Below are 23,759 nucleotides of genomic sequence, written 5' to 3'. Positions count from 1 at the left end.
TTTTTTAAATTAGCCTTGATTGTTAACATGGAGTGTGGGCTTAAATATCTTTCGAAGGCATTGTTATGTGTTGGTGGGAGTAGTGGGACTGCCCAGCCAGCAGGTGCCCAGGACAGGCATCTCATGTGGGGCTGCCCTTGGGGCTGAGCACCCTCTGGCCATGCTGACCCCATTGGAACAGGGCTGGCCACCAAGTCCTGGGCTGCAGTGGGTGTCCCTGGCATGCCACGTGCCCGTGTCCCCACCGGGTCCTGTTCCCACCAAAGCTGTCCCAAGCAGCATCCACTGCATTGCTCATCTGCCAACAGCACGGCTGCTGCCCATCGCTCCCATCGCTGCCCACAGCCGGACCTGCAGCAAAACAAAAGCACATTCCCAGCAGCTGAAGGTGCCATTTTCACAGCTTGGCTGAGCAAGGAAGTATTTTTTTGATCTCTTAAAATCCCGAATATTATCTGACAGTTTATCTTGTTTCTCGCATCCGTGTCTTTGCAGCAACGCCAGCTCATTTACATGTGTATTGCGCCTGCCTCCACGGGTGCTGAGGTCAATTGAAACTCAAGAAAAGAGGAGAAATTTATGCAAAACTGTTGATTGCATTTGTATGTAATGAAATCATCCAATATTCATCTGACTATAGACTCTAATCTGAAAGGAGAAGTGAAGGACATAAGAGTCACTGGAAAGCAATAATGAGCTTCTGTAGTGATTAAAAAAGCACTTGAGCTTTCTGAAAATCCAGCCAGAAATCGTGTCTAATCAACACGGAATATAGGAGGCAGAGATTACATTGATACATTTTGCAAAGCTCACTGCTGAAAATGTATGCGAGCTGTAAACTCTGACATGCCATCCATGCTCTGTTTTATACAAATCCGGGAGGCACACAATCAGAGCCCGGGCTCATCCCTGGCACAAAGCAATCTCGGTGTCTCTGCTCGATGACTCACAAGGAGTGCAATCACATCTATTTTGAAGAGCAATGTTGTTTTTTAACTGTGTTGAGAGCTTCCAGCTTCCTCCAAGTTTTTCCTGCTGCTCTCTCCCGCTCTGGTTCCCCTCTGCAGCTCTCGGCCATGCTGGTTGCAGGAGCTCACCCTGCTCCCCTGGCACTGCCATCCCCGGCACCGCAGCGGCACCTGTGGGTGGCTGCTGGGCCACGTGATGGGGTGAGACCCCCAGGAGCCCCACAGAGCCCACTGGGCAGGGACAGGGGGACCCAATGGGTGACACTTGGCTCCCAGCACCCAGCTCAGGGGGTCTGGCCACAGCCCTCCTTGTGTGCCACCACCCCTCAGTCCCCGAGATGCTTCCTGTCACTGCACCCGCTTCATTTGGTGGCCAAAGCAGCGTCACTGAAATCAGAGCTGCGTCACAGCCGTGTTTTCTAGCTGTGGTCTCTTTTCCTCCTGGGTTGTTCAGCACAGCTGGAGCTCCTTCTCCACCCTCCAATAGCATCAGCTGCAGCTTATCAGCTCTGGGTGCAGCCCAGGCTTCAGCTAACTGAGGGCTTCCTGCTGATGCTGCGGCAGGAAGCGTTTGCTTTTTATTTCCACTTTCCTCTGCTGGTGTGGTTGGATCAGGGCTGGCAGCCTGCAGGCCCTGTGGAGCAGCAGCAGAGCAGGTTCAGCAGGAGCACCTGGAGCCATCGCTGTGAGCCAACTCACGTGGGCACAGTAAGTGCTGTGTCCCTTCTCCTGGGTGCTGGCTGCCTGCACTGTGGCTGATGAGTGCCAAGCTGCATTCTGCTGTGTGTGTGGTTGGTGCCATGGTGGTCCTATGTGTGAAGGTGCCAGGGCTGCAGCTGCTGCTTTTGTCCCTGTCCTGCTCTATGAGGGCAGGTGTGGCTGCTGTGTGCTGCTCCCTTGGTGCTGGGGGCAAGGACAGCTAGTGGGTGACATGGGAGCTGCGTCCCCTGCCCTTTCAATACTTGAGGAATTCTTCTCTGCAATGAGATGCCTCTGTGGTGCCCTCCAGGTGTGTCCTGCACAGCTACAGGGAAACCCTTCAGCCCTTGGCTGCTGCTGGGATGCAGAGGCTGTAACAACAGCAAAAAAGCCGAGTTGATAAATGTCAAAAGAAATACAGTAATCAGCTGAAAGCAATTTACTGAGCCATGTAACCGCTCTGGGCTCGCCATTTTCCTTTATTCATTTATCATGGTAAGTGCTTTGGCCAAAATACACAAAGCAGAGAAATTGTTGACATGTGAGGCCCTAGCAGAGCAAATCCTTCATCCTTGTCCCCCTCCCCACTGCACACAAACTAACTTTTTGGGAGTTGTTTATTTAAGGACTGCAGAGTACTTGGTGCTCTTTGAACCCAACTGCTCTGGGAGAGGGGCTGTGCTGCTGGCCACCACCTTCCCTCCCTCTTGCTGTTGCCTGAGGCTGTTTGCTGCTGTTGGGAAGTACCTGCTGGCAACCAAGGGCTGAGGTATATGCTCAGAACTCTGTTCTGCTTCTTCCTCCTTTCCCCTGGAGCATGCCACCAGCAGCACATATGGGCAAATGATGGCTTTGCAAAGCTCCCAGGCTGACTTGGACTTTATTCTGAGCAAGAATAAATGACAAGGATCACACAAGGACACTGTTAGGTACGCCCTTCATGTTGTGCTTTCTTCTACCAGCACAGGTTGAGAGTTGTTAGAAACAACAGAGCAGAGCTGCACAGTGGGCCTGCAGCCTGCCAAGGGTCAGACATGCAGGAAATGGACTGGTGAGGTGGTCATGCATCTGGAGGCTTGAGCTTCAACTCTTGCTGAACTGCTACCTGAAGCAGAGGGCAGTGTTACCTCCTAGGTCACAGCTTACGCGGTGGGAATCCTTTTAGTAACCTCCAATTATCCTTAATATTTTATTTTTAATCTTCACCCAATTCTGTTGACATTTGAATGAAGAACAGCAGAGACTTCCCCCCTCCCTCCCATACAATCCGGGATCAGAAATCCCAGCAGCCAGGGGGTCCCAGCGCCTGGGTCTGGGAGAGCCACCCCTGCCCATCACCAGAGGCTGCCTGGCCGCAGGCTGGGATGGCAGCGGATACAGGGCAGCCCATTCTTGCTGGAAGGGGAGTGTGTCCACGTGTGGTGTTTATCCAAGCAGCTCCTTGGTCTTCGCTGCCAGCAGCTTGTCCATCTCTGCTGCAGCACTGTCTGCCATTTGCTGGATCTGCGGCAACACAGCACAAGTCTGAGTCTTCTATTTTCCTTATGCACAGAATTTCTTGTAGAAAGAAGTAAGTGACTATCATTGAAGCCCCGCCCAGTGATTAGATATGCTGATAACAAGGGACGGATGTGGCAAGCATGTGAACAGTACCAAAATGTGCATGTGTGCATTTTGGGTGAGTGATGGGCGCACATGCAGACTGAAGTTGGAGCCTTTGGGGCTTTTGTGCACTACCTCCCCAGGTCTGATTAAGATGCACTCAATTCTCAGGTATATGAGCATATGACCTCTCCTCATGCTGAAAAATATGGATGCGGGTGTAAGTCAGATGTGAGACACTACCTCTACATCTGCCTGCTATGGAACAACCATCTCCCAAAGGATTCAGTTACAACAGCACAGCCATTTTTCCTGCTTGCAGAAACGCTCTCTGTGTCAATGTTTATTTTTGTGAGCACACAGAGAACAGTTCTGAAGCATTTGCAAGGTACCTGACTTCAGCTGATAATAAACAAATGGCCAAAAAGTCACAGCCTGCTTTGGAGGCATCAGTTCAGCTTGTGCCTGGGTTTATGCCCAAGTAATTGACTTCAGTAACATTTGCTCTTAGGGAATTAGGCATGTGCTTAAGTATTTTCCTGAATCAGAGCCAAAGACTCGTAACGGAGCGAATCTTGCTAGCCCTTTCATTAACAAGAAACTGGAGCAATCCTTATTAGCACCAGCTGTTTAGTGATGTCCAGGCTCTGTGTAAGCGGTGGTACAATGATGGGCGTGGGGAGCTTTGCTCCCCATCAGCTGGGTTGTGTAATAATCCCCTGCACTATGAAAGCTTTTGAGGAAAATTTTGTTTTCCTGTTTCAGTTTACAATTGTTAATACCATAAATTTGGCTTTGAGATTTAAGCCCCAAATCTCACAAAGAAATAGCAAACACAGCAGCCGCTGCCTACTCCAGAAAGTCAGCCCAGTCACCCCATTTCTCAGTGCTGGAGTTCTGTCAGCTGTGGGAAAAATGCTCTCCCTCACCCCACTGAGCCAACAACTGCCATATGCTGCAAGGAAGAAACTTACCTGCTTTTCTAGCAGCCAGATGGTGTCCTCAGACACTTTGCTCTTGAACTTCTTCACCTGGTTGACGCTTTTACTTCGCACCTTTCTCAAAGCTTCTTTGGATTTGTTGGTGGACTGCTTGGCGAGCTTGGCCAGGCTCTCCCTGTGTTCTCTGGTTACTCTATCAGTGAGGAGGAGAAAAAAAAGATCAATGTAATGTGTAGCACAGCCAGACTGATTTCCTGCGGTGGGCAGGGTGGGCAGGCCTCCACACAGCACCCTGTGGGCTGTGCTCAGACCGTGCTGTGCTGCGAGCGCTCACAGAGGGCTTTCATCCCCCTTCAGTCCCCTGAGCAACTCAGCTGCCTCTGTGCAGCGTCTGCCACAGCAACACAGCTCTGCACTGATGGTCTCCAGCCTCAAATGGAAAGTTCCTACTGCAGCCCCAAGCTGAAGGGCTTGGACTGAACACACTTGTTTCGTGGTTGTCACTGCCGTGCCTGGAAGTCATGCTGAAGCATTTAATGTCTTTCTTCTGCTGCCAAAGCATCTGGGGAAAGAGGGAAAACCCAGCTCCACACCCAGGATGCAGAGCTGAGAAGTGCAGCTTTCCTGCAAAGCTGCGAGGGAAGCTCCGTCCATCCCTGACCCTCAGTGCGGTCTCCATGTGAGTGCTAGAGGTTGAGTTCTGCACCTGGAAGCCATGGAACTTCTATTTCACTTGACCTTACCATGACCAGGCCTTTCCACTGACACACCTGGATCACCCCATGTGACAAGGCAGCACTACCAACGGCTCTGGAGTGAGCAGCTCATACAGAAGGCACAGAGAACATTGGCTGCAGCTTGCCCCATGTGGTGCCACTGCTGCGCTGCTGGGAGCAAATCCCCAACTTTTCATCCCAAATGGGAACCACAGTGCAGCATGAGTCTGAACCCAACACAGGATGAGCTGACACGTCGTCTCAGCTCCGGTAATGCTCCAGCACCAACAGCCGACTGCTGTCAACATCAACTTTGGTGCTCAACAATAATATTTTAACTATTTTTGTGGCTACTGCAGTTCTGACATCACTTTAAGAATGCAAAACGCAGCACACAGAAGATATTGCAAAATAAACATTTCATATGGAATACTTAGAAATTGGCTGCAATGGCCTGAGTGAGTGGAACACCGAGGCCAAGCTCCTTCCTGCAGAGTTGAGGAAGCACGGGGTAAGGGCTCCCCAGCAATGCTCAGTGTGGGCTGTGGGGGCTGAGCCCCATGTGGCAACCCTTGGTGCCCTCCTGCAGCAGATGCTTGCAGAGGCACCGACTGCTCCTGAGCACCGCCAGTTATTTCTACCTTAAGGCAGAGGGCAATCAGCTTTCCAGAACTGACAGGAATTTCATATCCCTAGGAGAGCAGAGAGGCCCAGAGCAGAGACCTGGCACAGCCCCTGCCAGGGGACACACTGGGGACAGCATCTGGTGCTGCTGAGGGGCCACTGCTCAGAGCAGGCTGCAGCCAGGACCTGGATGTCTGATTGGAAGTGAGCGAGGTTACTCATGGTTTCCTGTGCATCCCAACATCGATGCCTTTAGGGCTTCTCTTTTTCAGAATCCCAAGCCAGAGGTCCTGTGGCACAGCTTGCAGACAGAGGTCTGCAGGAGGTCAGATTCTCAGGCAGCATTTTGGGAGGGGGAAGGGAAAGAGATCCCTGTCTGCTGAGCTAGGAAGAGGGAGCTGCTGGGTGGCAAGGAGAGCTGCTCTGCAGGGGCTGCCCCAGCTGAGGCTGAGTGCAGCTTGCCTTCACTTCCCTGCTTGTGTTCAGCTCTGGTGGATTGCACTGAGGGTATCGCTCGCCTGCTTAGGGCTGCTGAGCCTTTAAGGAAATGTTTTTGTTTATGCAGGGCTGCCAGATTTCCTCTTCTTCTTGGCACAGGGTCACAGCTTTCATGCCTCCTTGTCTGTCTTTATTAACACCAATTCCTTTTTATCACTGTGCAGCGCCGCAGAGTTTCTCAGTGGGTTTTACGTTCCACCCAGGCCGTATGTAAATTCTTAGCAATGCTACCAACAGTGCCAGAAATGGACACTTCTTCGGTCTGATGCTGTTTCTGGTTAAGGAATCCATCAGCACAAGCCAGGCCCTTGGTTTCTAAGCACAGTTGCTTAATCCTGCCCCCAGATCTGGGACTTGGAGCTGTCTCGAAATGTGTTTGCTTTTCTGTCTAGTAACCATTGCAGCTGCCTCCTCTTTAGAGCCAAAGTGTGAAGCAGACACGGGGAAGGGCTGCCCCCCCCCGTAGGGATAAGGATGAGGCCCCAGGACCGGTGCAGCCTCTGCAGGTACAGAGCAGTGGGCTCAAACCCTGCCGTGTGCCCAGGCCCATCCCACTGTGCCACGCACAGCACGGCCGGCTGAGCGCACAGCGGTGCATGCAGAGCCGTGCACTGCCCAAGGTAACACCTCTTCTTTTTCTGCCCCAGCCAGCAACTGGTGGTTGAAGCACTGTGGCACTTGGATGCTCCTTTCCCAGCATATGGCATGAGCACACCCGCAGTGAAAACAATGCAGGCCCGTCTGGTCTCCAACACAGCGCGTTTTTGCGGGTAAGAATAATTTCTGTATCTCAAATGCTAGGAATTTCCTGCGAATGAGAGGGATCAGTTAAAGGAAAGTAGGTTTAACTAGATACTCTGCATGCCTAATTGCAGATAAACATAGGGTGCAAAATATATTATTCAACGAGAAGCGTGAAAGAGACTTATTATGATGAGTGATCTGGAGCAACGCAGCTCAGCTTTGTGCTTTTTTCTCTAAATGAAATTTCTCGAGTCCTTCTCCTCACCGTAGGTATCTTTGCATATTTCTTAAAGGGCAAAGGAAAAAAAAAGCTCACAATGAGTCATTAAACTTTCAAATGAGTCATCTGGCTTTCAGTAAAACATGTGTAAAAATATTACTAATTTACAAACAATATCCAGTGTAACACAATGGGTCCAAAAAAGATGGATCTAAAAATGAGGCAATACCATAAAAGACACAAGGTCAGGTCAAACTCGGCCACGAGATCGACCAATACAAGTGTTCCCATGCCTGGTTTTCTTTTCTTTTCTTTTTTTTTTTCTTTTTAAGCCCCCAGAGAATACTTTTCTACAAACAAATATTGCCTATGCAGCGCTAGCAACACAAACAGGCGAATGCCTCTGGGAGCAGAGGGGATCCTAGCAGGAAGCAGAAGTAAACACCAACACAACCCATGTGTCTTTAAAGCCATTGCATGTTTTAACTGCAATGCAAAACCTAAACTAATGGAATAAATACTGAGAAGCAAACATTTTTAAACGTTCAGTTGAAATGATCTCACGCACCGACGTGCGTAGGGCAAAATAGGATGCGTGTGTGTCCACCTGATCAGTCCAACTAAAAAGTGGTTTCAATGATCAGGGAAGATCATTTAGGTTTGATTTCACTTTTCATGTGCTTTCCCTCCTGAAAAAATCCATTTCTCCAGGAGCACTATTCACTATTGTCTCTTAATTTCTAATTCATTTGCTTGTTCCGCACACCTGCCATCATTTTAGCAATTTCACTGCATCTGTTCTGAATTTTTTGTGAAAGTGTTCAGATATTTGAGAAAATGAAACACTTTAGAAATCAGAAATCAGAAAAAGCAATTTGGGGATGTAAAGGGTTCCCTCTTTCAGAATTTTGCATTAGAAGGTTTTAAAGACAGAAACTGTTTGTCTTGTCAGTAAGGAATGAAACCCTGAACAATTCTGTTGTCTTATTGGAGAGGAGTCCGTGAGGGGCAGACCTGCAGGGCACATCGTGCAAACTGCAAATGAATTGGATGTGGGGCTCTGGGGTGCCAGCTGCCAGGGGAAATGGGACTGAGAGCAGCAACGCTTTCTCTGCAGAGGAATGGGCAGCTCATGAGAGATCTCTCTTGGGAAAAGAAGATCTGCTTTTGATCTGCAACACCATGAAACAAAGTGACAGAATGTACATATTTGTTGGAAAAACAGTATTTCTTTAAAGATTGGGATTTGTAGTTTCGGAGTTTCCTCCCCTGCAATTCATATTCAAGGATGACCCAAGTGCCCATTAACAATCAAACCACTGCGCAGCAACCCGGGAGCCTCAGCAATTATGAAGATAATGGTGCCCTCCTCCTCTGCCTCCTCTCCTGAGGGATGGGGGAAGGGCAGAGAGCACAGGGGAAACAGAAAATCAGCAAATAGAATGATAATGTCATTCCCTTTACCGACAGCAACAGAAAGCTGCAATTAGATTTCTCTGATCAAAATGCTAGATAAAAATCAAGAGAATTTTCTAAAGTAGATCTAAAGCACGAGGAATAACTCAGTTCATCTTTACTTAGAAGTCACCTCTGTGCAAGTGGGGGGGTCTGTGTGCATGCAATGCACGAAGCCCTTGGTGGCAGTTGTCTGCAGTACCCCAAGGTTGGATCACACCTGTGGTGGCCTCACACCTCTGCATCTGCTCAGGATGTTTTGAGGGCTCTGGCACTGCTGGAAGTGAGCACCCACAGGAATTCTGGATTTACCACCCAAACGTGCTCAGAGCAGGGCTGCTGCCTCTGTCTCCATACCAGCATGCTGTGTGATGTAGTATGAGCAGAGGTGCTGAGCAGCTCCAGAGGACTGGCTCCATGTGAGCCTCAGCCCTGCTGCATTATCTTGCACAGTGATGAACTCAGGGACCACGGATTGATACTCACTTAGGAACTGGCACCCGAATTACTGTCCCATCCACTTCTGGGTTCAGGTTCATTCCGCTCTCCCTTATAGCCTTCATAGCTGCAGCTGTGCTCTGTAAAACAGATCAAAAGGTAAAAAGAATTAGGAAATAATCATTCCCATATGCCAGAACTCTGTCAATAGTTGGCAATCCATCTCCACAGAACATGGAAACATTTACTTCTGTTACCAGTAAGATCAGGAAGTTACATTGGTGTGGAGAGCTTTGATCAAACTGAATGGGAAACTATGGCTGCACTCAGCGTCGGGGTAGCGAGGGTACCAAGGGGGGAGAGGGGAAGGGGAAGCAACAACAGAAGAAAACTGTTTTGCTTCTTTGAAACTATTTGGATGGTTTGAGGCAATGCAGAGTGAAACCACAATAAATTCCCAAGGCATGGCCTGACTGTGGCAAAGGAGATGAAAGATTCTCAGCATTTAAAAATTCCAGTTGAATGTTTTCCACTAGAAATCACACAGAACCCATTTAGAAATGTTAACTAACTTAACCACTTCAGCACTGCAACGTAATCACATTACATCACAGCAGTAGCAGTTGGCTGAGAAGCAGAGCTTGTGCCCAGCTCTATGTTTATTTTACAGCCTATTACTTAGGATTAACTTTTCAAAACTCCACCACAGCTGGCTGATGCTGCTCTGCTTGAAAGGTGAGGTGCACAGGTTTGCCTGCTAATTGTAAGTGATTAAAATGCTTCCCCCCCCCCTCATCCTAAGAGCACTGCTGTACCTTCACGGTGTCAAATGTTACGGTTAAATAACAGTTCTGCTGAGAACTCCAACAGTGCTCTGCCAGTTTGTTTCATTCTCTGACGCTGACAATAACAAGACTGGGCTGGTCTGCGTTCCTTTGGCACTAGCATGGCATTTCCTACAAGGAGCATTGCTAGTTCTGATGTTCTTTCCTATTGTTAACTTGAGCTCCAGGCTACCGCAGTAGATCACACTTATGAAGTCCAGCTTTTATCAACTGAGGCACAAACTAAAGTTTGCCAATGTTTTGTGACATACAACTGCCCCACTCAGAAACAAAAGGAGCAGAGAAAATGTGGCAAAGGTGATTTCAGTGTGTTAGGACCATCAGTGTGTTATTCTATGTGCAGAACTTGCTCTGCAGGAAGAAAATGCTCAGTAAAAGCTGTATTGTAAATCCTCTTCTATAATTATTTTCTATCCTAGACTCTTCAGGGATTGGTATTTGCTTTCCAGTGCTAGGAAGTATTGGTGATATGCTGTAAGTAATGATATCAAGTAGTAGAGTGTGTAGTGTTATCAAGGAGTTCCACATGAAACAGTTATGGTATAAAACAATTGCATTGAGAGAAATAGCTCCAGCTCAGGTGAAAAACAATCCTTTGGCTTGGGAAGGAAACACAGGCAATACATGGGTACTCTGACTCCATTTCTTGTGTACCCATTTCTCAGCCCACCCTCCTGCCTGGACACAGTCAAAGTCATGGTATGGCTTTTCCAGCTCTCCCAGTCGTGGCACTCAGTGCACTCGCTGATGGGGAGTTTTCATTCTTCCAAGTTACACAATCTGGGTACACTTTAGGAAACACTTAGGCATCAAGTGCCTTATCCTGACCTCCTCTGAGATTCTGTCAGCTTAACTGGGGAAAGCACATGGCACATGGCACAGTCTGCAGCAAAACACAGCTTGTGTCAGCCAAGGAGCGACAGCGTTGTCTGAGCTTTAGCCCCTGTCCAGTGTGACTGCTTTTATCTACCTGTTTCTTTGCTCAGTATCGACCTGTTTGTTCCCATGGTAAGTACCTCCCCTTGCCATGCCTTCAGTAACATGTCCTTACCTCTGGAAAATTGGTCATGTTCACTACAATGAGCTGAGGGGACTTCTGTGAGATCTGCCCCAGCTGGTTCAGTGGAAACTTCCCATCTTTTGTCGTGACAATGATGTGGTCAAGGGCCCCTCAAAAGAACCAAACACAAGGGAATGTCAGCATGACACCACAGTTCGGGATGATGCTGTAGCACAAATACAGTGTCTCATTTTCCCTCCCTACTGCAAAACACAGATGTTACAAAATAAAAAAATGATGTATTTTTTCAGCCTTCGGGTGCTGCTTGTGTTTATGCATCCCTTGTGGTATTTGTAAAACATTTCAGCATTAGGCACAAAAACATGAAAACAAAACTTTTGTTTCTGTTACTGGAATAGGAAAACTAAACAAAGATTATGAAGAATTAAGAGGAAATAATTATTTTTTAATCCTTAAAAGTTAAAGAAGATCAAGATGTTATTATAAAAGTCAAGAAAACTACTGTCTTGAATTTAGCAATGCAATGCCCCCTTAAACCCCTCTTTTGTTTTTTTTTTCCAGGTCCCAAGAGGAGGTGCTATCCACTACTTAATTGAGAGTATTCTGTTTCTCCCTGAGCTACTCTTAATCTGCTCTCTCATTTCTGCTGCAAAATGTTAACAGACCAAAAGGCACACGGGACAGGAGGTACTTGATCAGTGCAGTTAAAAAAAAAAACAAAAAAAACACCTATGGCTAAAATAAACAGTTAAGAGACTGAGCAACACGTTCCAGCCCTACAAAAGACTGCAGTGCCCCTGCCAGAGCTGGAGTGGTGGATGATTCAAATCTGGTCATTGTTTAATATTACACTTTATCCCTGAAACTTGATACTACTTAAAAATACATATGTTCAGTGTTATAGTAACTGTAGCTTAGTCAAACATATTCATGATCCTTCCTGAAATACACAATTCACTCGGTGAATAAAGCTTGTAAAAGTCAGTAACCACAAAGATGCATAGCAAAAAAAGTTTGTACATGTCAGACACCACTCTGATGGCAATTTCCAAAAGGCTAATTTAATGGCAATTGGATTTTTCCTGCCCTACTGCACCATTAGCTGACAACCTGCTTCTTCATCACATCTGCAAACAGTTCAGTTAGACACTTTTGACATCTCCCACTTAGAAAAGCTATTTCCAGGAAGTTATTAACAAAAATGGATTCTTCCTGGTCAAGCTCAGGGTGAAGAGAGCCTTTAGTAAGGGATGTCAAGGTTGTAGTAATTGGGTGCCCAGTGTATAACTCAATAAAAAGAAAATCAATTTTGGAAAAAAAAAAACAACAACAACAACAACAAAAAACCTAGTAACAGAGCATTGTACAAAAAATGTACCAACCTTGTGAGGTTCTGACATTGAGATTTCTGTTGAAATCTTCTTTCAGAGCTTCTACCACTGCCTGCATGTCTGTGTTGGTTTCCTCCAAATTGATAATATCCTCAACCAAGGCAGCACTGATGTTCACTTTGGCTTGTGTCTGCCCTTTACCTTTAGCTGCACATTACACATAGAATTAATTTCAGTTTCTCACAATACTCAACTATTGCCTTAGAGATTAGAAAGAAGACATTACAACTGATGTTAGATTCAGAGTTGAGTCTAAGACAAACAGATATTCTTTAGTGAATAAACGGCCCAGCAATTTAGAGCACAAACCAAAACAGATGTGAAGGTTGTGCTACAAGAACCAGCTCTAGCTGGGACTGCGATCATAGCCACACAGTGCCCTGCTGCAACAGCAGCTCCCCGAGATGGGTATCTGGCATCACATACGGGGGTTGCAAACACCACTGGATGCTGCTGCTTTACCTTTTTTGGTAGCCAGCAGCCTGGCTAGCAGCAGCGGGTGGGTGCAGTGCCTGCAGCCATCCAGGAGCAGAGCTGTGCAGCGTGCTGGGGGCTGTGGCAGCCGCCTCACCACTGTGAGTGAAGAGCAACGAAGCAGGGAGTGCAGATGCCTAAAGCATTGTAATGCCATAGCCACTGGTTACCTGTAAAGGGAAGAAGTAGGTGGGTCAGCGTGCTAAAAGGAAAGGCTTCAAGCCTGAGGTGTGCATCTGTGTGTGCGTGCCAGCAGTCAGCACTGCAGGGCTGGCTATTTGTGCACCAGTGAAACAGAACTTCAAGTTCTACCACTCTAGGATGGAGACTCCAAAGCCCTCATACTCGCCTTAATCACAAGTATCGCTCTAAGGCTGCGTCCAGCCACGTGTGCCGCTCCGTGCCTCACACCCAAACAAAACCACGCGGCAACCCTCGCCGCAGCACGTGCGCGCAAGCCCCGCCCCCACCCCAGGCCCCGCCTCCATTCCAGGCCACGCCCCCAATCTCAGGCCACGCCCCCGGCAATTGCCCATCAGGCCCCGCCGCCTGCACTCAGCCCCGCCCGGCCCCCTTCTCCCACACCCCGTGGACGCCCTGCCCCAAACCCGCCCCGCCCCGCCCCGCCCCGCCCCGCCCCGCCCCGCCCGATGCCTCGCAGCGGCCAGTCTGCCTCGCTGCGGTGCCGCGGTGCAAAGCGGCACAGCGTGACCCGAGCGGAGCCGGGGTCCGGGAGTGGCAACAGAGAAGGGCGGGTGCCCGCGGCATTGCTCACCGTCGCGCCGAGCTGACATCATCGAACCGCGCCCGCCCCGTGACGTCATCAATGGGCGCCAAGGGCGGGGCGAGGCCTGCGCGAGGCCGGGGATGGTGAGGGGCGGCCCCGCGCCGCCATGGAGCCGGAACGACAGGCGTTACCGCTGGAGAACGCCGCTATCCTGTCGGAGGGCGCCCTGCAGGACGGGCACCGCCTCTGGATCGGCAACCTCGACCCCAAGATCACCGAGTGAGCGGGCGGGCGGGTGTGCGACCGAGTGGCTGTGCGGGCCCGGCGCCGCCCTCCCTGCGGCACCGCCCCGCGTCCCCCCGCGGAGCCGCGCTGCGCGGCGCTCCCGTTACCGGCGCCCCCCCTCCCAGCACCCGTTCCCCTTCCCCTCCTGCGCTGCCCTCCCTGCTCTCCCCGTACTCGCTCGCCCTCGGGCTCCGCGCTCAGCCCCGCCCCAGCTGCGGGTGCGCGGTTGCCCCTGGCCGTGCTCCACATTCGGGCTGGTGGCCGCGGGGCTGGGAACGGCTCCGTTTGCCCACCTGGGGTGGGGGTAGGGCCGTGGATGTGCCCCGTTCCCTAACGGGAGACCGGGGGTTCCATTTGTTGTTGCGTTCCGTCGGTGGCTGTGAGGCGGGGGGGGGGGGACAGGCAGGCTGCAGTGTGCACCTCGTATCTCCCCGCTGCAGATAACGAGATCTCAGCCACTGTGATACTCAAACCGCAGAACTACAGCAGGGGTTGCTGTCCTGTATTTGGATGGTATGCTGAGAAGCAACAAACCCGCACAAAGCAACGTGGGGTTTATACTTTTCTAAAAACAAGCTTTTTTGATTAACTGTTGTGCATGCTGTCACAGAATACTTTTTCTCCTTCCATCTCTGTGTGTGTGCAGGTGGTAGGGCTCTGTTCTAAGTGTGGTTCATCTTAACAGAGTAGTTCCCTGCTAGCCTCTTAATGGAATCATTAATGCATTGTGCTTTACAGCCACTCAGCTTTGGTTGGTTTTGCATTAATTACCATTTCTATCCCATAGCTCTGTTGCTTTGGTTTGTCCACACTCACTGACCACATACAATCACGTGTGGGACTTAGTGAGCGTGTTTGCAGGTCTGTAAGGATTCAGGAGATTGGGCTGGTGCAAGGGGAAAACTGTGGGTGTTTCTAAGTGCGTTGGATGCTTCATGTTTTGGGGTTAATGGTGTTTTTAAAGATTCTTTCGGTCTGTGTTTCTCTGAGTCTAGGCTAGGCAAGCAGCAGCTTTGTGTGAAATGATTCCATACCATTAAGCGTTTCAAGTTTGCCCAGCAATGGGTGACAGTGCTTGTTGCCCATGACAGGGTTGTATTTCTGGCTGAAGACTCATGTCCTGCTTTTGGTTTTGTTTCAGCAATGTCTATACTCCACTGAAAAAAAATAAATGATATAATCTGTTTCCTTCTGGAAAAAATAAAGGAAATTCCTTCTAATGCATTGTCAGTGTAGAGAAAGTAATGTTTCTATATCAGTTCAGTAAATTCTTATAAATCAGCCTGACCCTCGCTTTCTTATCCCAAGGGCTCACAGCTCTGCTCATGCTTGCTTGTCTGAATAATCCCTGTTGAGCTTACTAATTGCATGACTAAAAACACATACCTGAAAGCTAAATAGCTGTTTCTTCATTTGCTGCTTTTATCTGATTTTAAAGGGTTGCCCCTGCAATTTTCACGTTAGATTTGTTTAAGATGGAGTAAAATTGATTGGTTGTTAGTAGGGTTAATAACTGGTTGTGACTTTCTCGAGCAGAAATGAGTTCAGAAAGTCTTGAATTAATCCAAGACTTCCATTTAGAGAGCAACCTATAACTGCAATCAAGCACTGGGGAGTTAATAGGTAACGTATACATTTGAGTGCAAGCTGTGGTAATAGGAATTCATGAATGTAGGGCTGCCTACAAATTACAGCCTGTAAGCTGGTGGCTTATGGGAGGTTATTGCACTGAGCAGCTGTGACTCAAATGGAAGTCTCCAAGGGTGTCAAATGTTGTCATACCTACTTGTTGGGGTTTGATGTGTCTTCTGGTGGGCTAGCTTCCCTGCTAGTAATGTTTACTTGGGTTATTTCTTTTATCTAGCATCCTGAGAACTGTTCTGCGTATGGCAGCAGATAATGTTGGGGGTCGTAGCTGCTTAGCAGCTGGAAGGAGACGAGCTGGCACTGCATGTCCACACAGCGGGTTGTGGTGTGGGATGTAATTTGTAGGCAGTTCCACTGCTGAACGATCCCTGCTTTGGGTTCTGCTGCAGCAGGGTGTGAGGAGGGCAGCGGGCGGTCAGTTCTGGTGTCACTGAGCAGGGAATCCATTGGCTCCCTGCTGCCACTGCCTGCATGGCCTGGTGCAGCACTTGTCCCCTGGTGGGCTGAGAGATGCTTTGTGCTGTGCCCTTAGCTCACATCACTGCTTTGTGACTTCTGTTGCACCTCCTGTGTGGTATGTGGAGTAGAACTGCCTGCTCTGCTAATTCCTGTGTGTAAAGCCTTTGGAGGCTTAAGTTTTTGTCCGCCCAAAATGTGACACTTCCAGTACTGCAGTTATATGTATGTTATCTGGTTTTTAGTAGCCTTTGAATGACTCTTAATTACCTGCAGGTATGAAATAGTGGATGTTCAGCTTCCTTGGCTGTTCAGCTGCTTGTCTACAATCCCATCTTGATGAGTCTCACCTAGAAAACAATGTGTGCATGAGTTGTTGTTAGAGACTCCTACTGACTCCCAGTGGGGCAAAATTCTTTGCAATAATAGGTTTAGCATGTGGCCCGGTACCTTTGCAGTATCCTTGGGATAGCATTGTTCAGAGGAAGCCTTGCCTGTGTTTGAATAGCACTCAGGGTGCCAGGAGGAAGACTGGAGGAAAAGGAAATGGGGGAGCTGCGGGTTTGTCTTGCATTCACATCAGATGACAGGAAGTGGAAATTGAGGTTGGCTGTGGTGATCTTTGGGGCCACATCTGTGCGAATAACTCTTAAGCTCTGGATAAGCAGAGTCACTGCCATAATAAAGCTTTTTACACGTTCACACTTCTTCAGTAAACGTTTCAAGTTTTCCCTGACAGATCTTCCTTCAGTGCTGAAGTCGTGGGGATAACAGTTAAGTTACTCTTAATGCCTCACCGTATTAACAACAGGTTATAACCAAAGCCTGGGACTTCTAGTTACACGCAGCTTCATTTGGAGCTATTTCTTGCAGAGGAGATAACTTGCATTGTTAAAAACTGCATGTGTGGTTTGAAAATCATGCTTGCATCATCTAGATCTAAAGATTCTGAATGAAATTGGCTACATAGGTTGCTTCCAAACTCTTCTAATAAAATGCTTTTTAAAGGAATGACTACAACTTGCTGCCAAGGAAGCAGAAATGCGTTATTTGTTGGTTGCAGCAGTTCCCGCGTTGGGAGTTAGAGCCAACAACACGAATTGTTCCTTTGGCAGAGTAGGTGCAGGGGGTTTTGTTGTTGGGAAATAAAATGTGGTGAGGATCATCGCTGCCCTTCCCGTGACTCTGTAATTGCAGGAGAAGGGAACCTGGCCCTCCTGCATCACTGGGCTGAACGCCTGCTGTACCTTCACCTCTCTAAAAGTGCACATCCTGAACGTTCACTGTGACTGTCCTGCGACATGACTCACGTTCCTGGAACTTTCTTGCCTGCCTCCTGAAGCTTAACAAAGGGCAATCGCTTGTTTCGAACATCCTATCAGGCTTTATTAGGAAAAGTATTGTCTGCTTGGATTGTCCCTGAAGTTACCTGATGCGTTTGGTGTCTTGGGACGCTGCTGATTGCTTGCATCAGGACATGCCCTGTCCTGGCCAGTGCCTGCTGGTTCATGTGCAGTGGGAGTTACCCTGATGAGCTCCCAGAGCTCCCATTCTCTCATCTGGGAAGCTGGGAATTGGGCTTAGGCTGCATGGGTTGCTTACTAACCCTGTACTGCTAATCAGGGGAGGTTGAGTCCTAAGATGCCCTTATTAAACCCTTAGACAATTCTTAATCTCTGGGTTGGGAGTCAGTTGGTGAAATAGTGACAGGTGTAATTTGCCTGCTAGGTCAACTGGAAGTATTAAACACTGGGATCAAGGGAACCAAAAAAGCTGCGAGGAACTTTCAAGGTTAGATGTGTCTGTACAACAAATGTGCTCCTTGTTCTACATTGCTTAGTGCACCAAGTGCAAGCATACAAGCTTAGTTGAGCTTTTCCCGTTTTTTATTTAAAAAAAAAAAAGCACACTCCTCACTGAATGGCAGGAGTGTCTGACTTCTGTGTGCGTGTCCCTGGAAAGCCGTCTGAGCCAGGGATGCTTAATTTTGCCTGACCCATACTGAGGTCTATCTGGTGCTGTTTCCACCTGGTCTGCTGTCAGCTCCTGGTTGTGGTTCTTCCTTCCTGCTTCCCAGCTCCTCCAGGCAGGTGGGAACGGGGCTGTGTTTTCAGCCATGTCCTTGTCAGCATGCTGATACAGCTTGGCACAGGGGAGGGATGGGAGCAGCAGCGCTCATGCAGGGACAGGGAGGGCAGCAAGAACTGCAGGTGCTGTGGGCTATGGGCTGGGACTGCTTGTGCAGAGGGAGGGAATAGAGGAGATAGAGCTTCAGACAGTCATGTCAGAGCTGGAGAGGGGCAGTGTTTATGCTTGGAAGTAGGTGTGATTTCTAGGAAGACAAGAGGCAGAGTCCTCCAACCCCCTAGGGAGCTGTTAGATAATTGTCCAAAAAACAGCTATTAATAGTTCTCCTGCACACTCTTCAGCTGGCACTGCTGGGAGGAAGGCTTTGTGCTTTGGGGTTTAGGGCTGTCACTGATGAGGCCGGGCAGCTCAGGGCTATGGTTGTGTAATGGATGTCCACCTCTGCATATATTTGGGAATTCATGTATGACTGAACTGAACCATTTGTGTGACTGAGCTTGAAATGCATGTGTCTCTATCTCTGTACTTTCAAAGTACTGAAAGGTGTCATTTGTCTTTTTTCCCCGTCAGGTACCACCTTCTCAAACTCCTTCAGAAGTTCGGCAAAGTAAAGCAATTTGATTTTCTCTTTCACAAGTCTGGAGCTTTGGAGGGGCAGCCGAGGGGTTACTGTTTTGTGAACTTTGAAACCAAACAGGTACGTTCCTTTCTTGTTTTAAGAGAGTGGCTTCTTTCCCCATCTTTTATGTCAATATAAAGCTAAAATAGGAAGGGATAAATGAAATGCCCAGACTGCAGAAACCATAAGGATGTCAGAAGAGCTGTGACACAGTGCTTGAGGTCTAAAAGCTCTACTGGAATGGTTATTCATAACAAGGTGGAACAGCATTGCAATGTGCATTTTTAACTGCTGTGAATTGAGTTTTGTGGGAGCTTCTCCAAAGTGAGATTCAACTGCTTAGTCAAGATAGGACCAAGAAGATAACATCCCTAGCAGGCATTAGCAAGATCTGGCATAAGTGTAGGGTGTTGATGGGACATGTAACCGCTGTAACGAATGGCGGTGTTTCTTGAGAAACTGGTGTGGCACAGAGCTCCCTCAGCGTGCTGTTCCAACAGCTTCTGCATTTGATTTTTTTCAAAACTTGCGATCATCTTCCCCATTTCCTCCCTGCAACAACTGAAAGAATCTGCCCTGCTGGTTTATAAAAGTCTGATTGCTCAGTTGGGTGTGGGAGTCTTCCAAGTATTTCTGGGTTGGGATACAATGGGATAAATGTTCTTTGCAGACAGTTAGCTTTACTTTCAGAGGACTGATTTACAAAAGGAAAAGGGTCTTTACATCTGAGACAGTTATGACTGAAGACTTGGTTTGTTTATTGAATTGTCTTCCTGTGCATCCTGTGCAGGAAGCAGAAAAGGCGATCCAGTGTCTCAATGGGAAGCTGGCCCTTTCCAAGAAATTGGTGGTGCGGTGGGCACACGCACAAGTCAAGGTAAGTCTGTTGCTGTAGATAAAAATTAGTTTGCAGAGTCAAAAAACCTTAATATTAAGGAACAGTTCTAGAGAAGGCTGTCTTAGCTTGGCAAGATAATATCAGTGTGTTCTAAGAAATAACTCATGGAAGCACCATGAACAATATGCCACTTCTGTTATCCTCCTAAACTAGCTGAGTTAGCTGTGAATGAGAATAGGCTGTTTAACCTGATGTTCTTTGTAAAGGTGCGTCTAATTAGAGCTCTGGGAACTGATTACTTCTCTAAATTTCTGTTTTTCAACTTTTCCCTAGCTTAGTGAATGATTGGCTGAAAGATTGTATCCTTTCCTTTGTGGTTTTGCACCCTTTTTGGATAGGAGATGCATGGAAATTCCCAATTACTAAGCACTCTGTAACTTTGTCCCACTTCTGAAAGCACTTATCTGGCAGCAGCTATAATTATTCCTGACTTGTGAAGCAAGGTGTTTCACTTCTAAACTAAATATCATTTTATTGCTTGCTCTACTGAATAAAACATCAAGTTTTTAATATTAACTTGAGTACCTTCTGGAACATCCTTGTTTTAATGCCTCTGAATTCTTGTCTTGTTTCTCCTGCAGTTATTTACTCCAGCAACTTATATGAAGCAACTTAGTTTGAATAACTGTCTTTGTCGAGAGAGATTTTTTTGGGGGAGAGGCAGAGGAAGGTGCTTATTGTTATTTACCTTTAAATAATGTGATTTTAACACACATTGATTATCCTGTAATCAATGTCCTACTCTTTTTTTTTTTTTAATTAAGTATACCGGTGCATTAATTTTGGAATCTTGAAGAAGAAGGGGGGGGGGGGGCCTGGCTTTGAAGGCTCCAGGCCTTTGTCAGCACATCACAACTTGCACAAATCCAGACTCCATTTTCTTGAGCGCCGCAGCTACTGGAGCACCATGTGCTTCCGGATGCCTGACAGGCGATCCATAAAAGGAGCTTCAGCTGGGGGAGAGTGTCTGCTCAGCTGGGAGTTCAGCAGGGTAGCTCAGTGTGCAGCCAGCCAGGGGATGGGGAAAGAACATACATAAATAATCAGTTCAGTTCGCATGGCATTTTATAATCTGTGAATGGAAAGATTTAACGACACAAAACCTTAGCTTATTGTAGCAACTGTTTATTTTAGGCAATGACAGCACCGTGCTAAGTAGCTCTAAGATGAGCAGCCAAGGCTTACTAGACACTGTCAATTTGAGCAGCTTTGCTGAAAAACAAATCTGAATTTGTGCCAAGCGAAACAAGGAAGCAGAATGCTGTGAATAGTTCAGGAGGCCCATTGCCCACAGAGAAGACACTCAAGCTGCTTTTCACAGAAAGGAGGTGGTTCACAATTGATCCTGAATGTGTTTCTCTTCCATCACTGCATAATTCTGAATAGCTGTGTGCTTCAGTTACCTTCTCACTCTGAACAATGTCTGTATAAACAGTATAGTGATGCAATACTGTGAAACTTAGCATCTTTGTTTTGTCTTAGATAGTTGGAACAGACAGGGTAAGATGTAGGGATCCATAGTACAGTGCACATAAGTGTGCAGTATCAGAGTCCACATTATCATGGTGGTACTTAACAAACATGGTTAGAATTTGTTCTGGTGATTGGCCATCAAAATCAAATCCTTCATAGTGAAAGATTCACTAAATCTGAGGTTATATTAATCCAAATTTTGAAGTGTATCTGTCAGAGAATGCTTTTGTTTGTGACTCCAGTTTTGACTTGAATACTGGTCTTCCATTTGCAGAGATATGATCATAATAAGAATGAGAAGATTCTTCCAATCAGTCTGGAGCCCTCATCCAGCACGGAGCCACCCCAGTCCAACCTGAGGTAGGAGATGGAGCGGGTGAGAGGTGACCAAACTGGGAATGGTGGGGAATTAACACCTTAGATTTCAATAGGATTAAGAACTTGTGTTATCTTTGTACTAAAAATCTAAGCTGCAGGTGGGGAGCATGCTCTGAAGTGCCCCACATGAAATGAGCTCCTTATGACTTGATGTTCATTTTCTAACATATTAAATAGCTAGGAAATGTGAAGGAGAAGAAATAAGGAGAGAAATTGGAGTGTGCAATGCTTGAGCTTGTTTAGCCAGAATGTGCTTTGTACTTCTTCACATGAATCTCAGTGAGAGGTGTTGTGCTGTGCTAATTTCATTAAGTGATTCTTATGAGCAACGATTTTCTTTATAACAGTAAGAGATTAAAACAAAATATTTCCATTAAATTAAAAAAAAAAAAAAAAAACAACCATGCTAGGAAGTACTGACCAGAGAGACTCCTATTATGCAGATTGTTAGCTATGTCAGTGGTGCAGTGGGGTTGTTTTAGTGCGTATGGATGCTGCAGGAAACTGCAGTGGAAAAGGGAATGTTCCTCAGTCCAAACCCAGCGAGAACAGTGGATAACAAAACTCCCAGGAATTTGGGGTGTAACCTAAGAGAGCATCTCCCTCTGGGATAAACTTCGGTAATGTTGAAATAATGTTTCTTCCTGACTCAATTAGAACCTGGGGCTTTCCCATCCCAAGTGGTCTTGTAGCTGTGAGGAAGTCTGGCTTTCATTTCTTTGCTGTTTCCAGCAGCCTTGCCTGAGCTGCGCTCTGCTGCACATGCTCAGACCGCTTTAAATGACATCATTTTACATGATGTAGGAAGCCTTGTTGTGTGCTTGTCTAGCTTAGAATTCTCAAGAAAGTGCTGAGTAGGTGCAAGGACGGTTATTTTGCAGTGCTGTGTTGTATCATGGAGGACCTTTCCTAAGCAAATTTGTACTGAGGATTTGAATGGAAATAGTGTGGGCCTTAAGCAGTAGATTCCTGCTTCCTGGTTTCACACTCCTGGTGGAGGCAGTGATGGGGGCTGCCCAGCTGCTCCTGGGGTAAATAGGGATTCCAGTGTCAGCAGAATCTCTGGATTGCTGTTACTGTGATTCTGTGCTAAGATTAAGCTCAATTTCTCTTCTGTTTTTCCTCTTTTCAGTGTCAGTGCAAAAATAAAGGCCATTGAAGCCAAGCTGAAAATGATGGCAGAAAATCCAGATGCAGAATATCCAGCAGCACCTGTCTATTCTTACTTCAAACCACCAGAAAAGAAAAGGACTACTCCTTATTCCAGAGCAGCCTGGAAATCTAGAAGATGATGCTTATTGAATGGATGATGGTAGCAAGAAACACTGCTTTGTATGCCTGGAATCTTCCAATGCTTTTGTACTTTGTAGGGTGAGAAGAACGCTCCACCTGAGCACAACACCGCTGTACGTGGCACAGTGTTTGTGACACTTTGGTCTGCTGGGTGTTCTTTGTTGCCCATGTAGCTTCACAGCTGAGCGCTGTTAAGACAAGTAGGTTCCATTCAAAGCCTCTGATGAACATACAGACAACCTCTGGATAGCTTGCATTCATTAGCAAGATTAGAGACAGTAACCAGTGTATGGAGTAAAGCACATCCAAAAATACTCTATTTAACTGATTACTTTTTAAAGTCTTTTTGAACAAAAGATTCCAATTCGTATTTCTAATGGAGGGGGAAACACCTGGTTTTGATTAACAATGTGTAGTTACCATGGAAAACTTTTTCATCTCAATAAAACTCATTTTAAATAGACTTTGCAACACTTAGTAACTGTGCATGTAATATTTTCTAGCACCAATCCAAATTTATTTTGCATTTTTATTTGCTGGCTTTGTAAGTCAGGCACAGCACAGGTATTCTCAGTATCATTTGGGCTGTAGCATGCATGTGTGCCTCTGCATTGGAATTGATGTAGTTACACACCAGTGGGGTCTTTTCTGTGCCATAAGCTTCAGAGTGCAGCAGTGGCATCTCTAATATTTGTGCTCAGGAACCCCCATTAGTGGTAGCTCTTCATAAACCAGATGTGACAGCGTGAGAATAATGCTGCAGCCTCAGAGACATCTGTCAAGCACATGACCTCAGTGTTTGTCCACCAACTGGTCCTTTATCTTTTTGACTGGCTGGTAGAAGTTTCTCAGTGTGATTAAAGTGGCACAGGTATCTGTGGCAGTGCTGGTTCTGCTGCCTGCTGAGGCTCACCCATACAAGACATCTGTTTTGGGGGTCTCATGGAAGGCATTTTGCTGAGACCATTGGATTGGCAGCTCCTTCTTCTCCCTAAATGTTCAGTGCAAAATTGAAAGATCTGAGGAAGGGCTGCCCTGGCAGCGTTTCCTCCTTTGTGATGTGGGACATTGGGAATGTGTACACTCAGGTGCAGTTTGTACTGATTGTACTGGAGTCTGCTTTCTAACGTCCTTTCAGTGGTGAGCCTTTAGCTAGCCCGTCACTCTTGGGTTGCTTCTCCAAACTGGTAAGCAGGAACAAGAAAGTGATTTTTGAACAGCCCACCACTTCTGAGCACAGGTGCTGCTCACTTGAATAG

At 47.2% G+C, this 23,759-nt stretch overlaps 2 protein-coding genes and 1 long non-coding RNA gene across 5 annotated transcripts; 2 read left to right on the top strand and 1 right to left on the bottom strand.

Moving 5' to 3' along the window:
• Positions 1–1,428: 1,428 nt before the first annotated feature.
• Positions 1,429–12,147, top strand: LOC116234368 (uncharacterized). The gene is made up of 3 exons (XR_004168117.2): positions 1,429–1,676; positions 6,696–6,818; positions 11,333–12,147. It is a non-coding gene; the product is annotated as an uncharacterized LOC116234368 (long non-coding RNA).
• On the bottom strand, positions 2,113–13,545 carry MRRF (mitochondrial ribosome recycling factor). Of its 2 annotated transcripts, none has more exons than XM_031601926.2 (7): positions 13,412–13,545; positions 12,625–12,806; positions 12,154–12,309; positions 10,802–10,920; positions 8,954–9,045; positions 4,244–4,403; positions 2,113–3,170 (listed from the first exon to the last, which is right to left on the bottom strand). In XM_031601926.2, exons 2-7 carry the CDS (start codon positions 12,791–12,793, stop codon positions 3,093–3,095), a joined length of 774 nt encoding a protein of 257 aa, XP_031457786.2. In that variant the 5' UTR covers positions 12,794–12,806; positions 13,412–13,545; the 3' UTR covers positions 2,113–3,092. The 2 variants fall into 2 exon arrangements, with proteins under 2 accessions (XP_031457786.2, XP_089977643.1); XM_090121517.1 differs by lacking the exon at positions 13,412–13,545 and adding an exon at positions 13,291–13,404.
• RBM18 (RNA binding motif protein 18) lies at positions 13,504–22,971 on the top strand. Of its 2 annotated transcripts, XM_090121518.1 has the most exons (6): positions 13,504–13,642; positions 14,089–14,161; positions 18,410–18,536; positions 19,249–19,335; positions 21,104–21,189; positions 22,340–22,971. In XM_090121518.1, exons 1-6 carry the CDS (start codon positions 13,504–13,506, stop codon positions 22,497–22,499), a joined length of 672 nt encoding a protein of 223 aa, XP_089977644.1. In that variant the 3' UTR covers positions 22,500–22,971. The 2 variants fall into 2 exon arrangements, with proteins under 2 accessions (XP_089977644.1, XP_031457787.1); XM_031601927.2 differs by lacking the exon at positions 14,089–14,161 and having other exon boundaries at positions 13,511–13,642.
• Positions 22,972–23,759: the final 788 nt, after the last annotated feature.

This window comes from Phasianus colchicus, chromosome 19, assembly GCF_987193195.1.
Source record: "Phasianus colchicus chromosome 19, bPhaCol1.hap1.1, whole genome shotgun sequence".
Taxonomy (NCBI): domain Eukaryota; kingdom Metazoa; phylum Chordata; class Aves; order Galliformes; family Phasianidae; genus Phasianus; species Phasianus colchicus.
Note: the sequence above shows the minus strand (reverse complement) of the source record. Positions and strands in the feature narration are given on the sequence as shown.

Bases quoted from the DNA above. Each gene is read 5' to 3' on its own strand.
- RBM18 (XM_090121518.1), top strand. From the start codon at position 13,504: ATGGTGAGGGGCGGCCCCGCGCCGCCATGGAGCCGGAACGACAGGCGT. The intron at 14,162-18,409 runs GTATGCTGAGAA...TTTCCCCGTCAG, and splicing joins TGCTGTCCTGTATTTGGATG to GTACCACCTTCTCAAACTCC. The intron at 21,190-22,339 runs GTAGGAGATGGA...TCCTCTTTTCAG, and splicing joins CCACCCCAGTCCAACCTGAG to TGTCAGTGCAAAAATAAAGG.
- MRRF (XM_031601926.2), bottom strand. From the start codon at position 12,793: ATGGCATTACAATGCTTTAGGCATCTGCACTCCCTGCTTCGTTGCTCT. The intron at 12,310-12,624 runs GTAAAGCAGCAG...TGTAATGTGCAG, and splicing joins GCTGCTGGCTACCAAAAAAG to CTAAAGGTAAAGGGCAGACA. The intron at 9,046-10,801 runs GTAAGGACATGT...TCTGTTTTACAG, and splicing joins ACATGACCAATTTTCCAGAG to AGCACAGCTGCAGCTATGAA.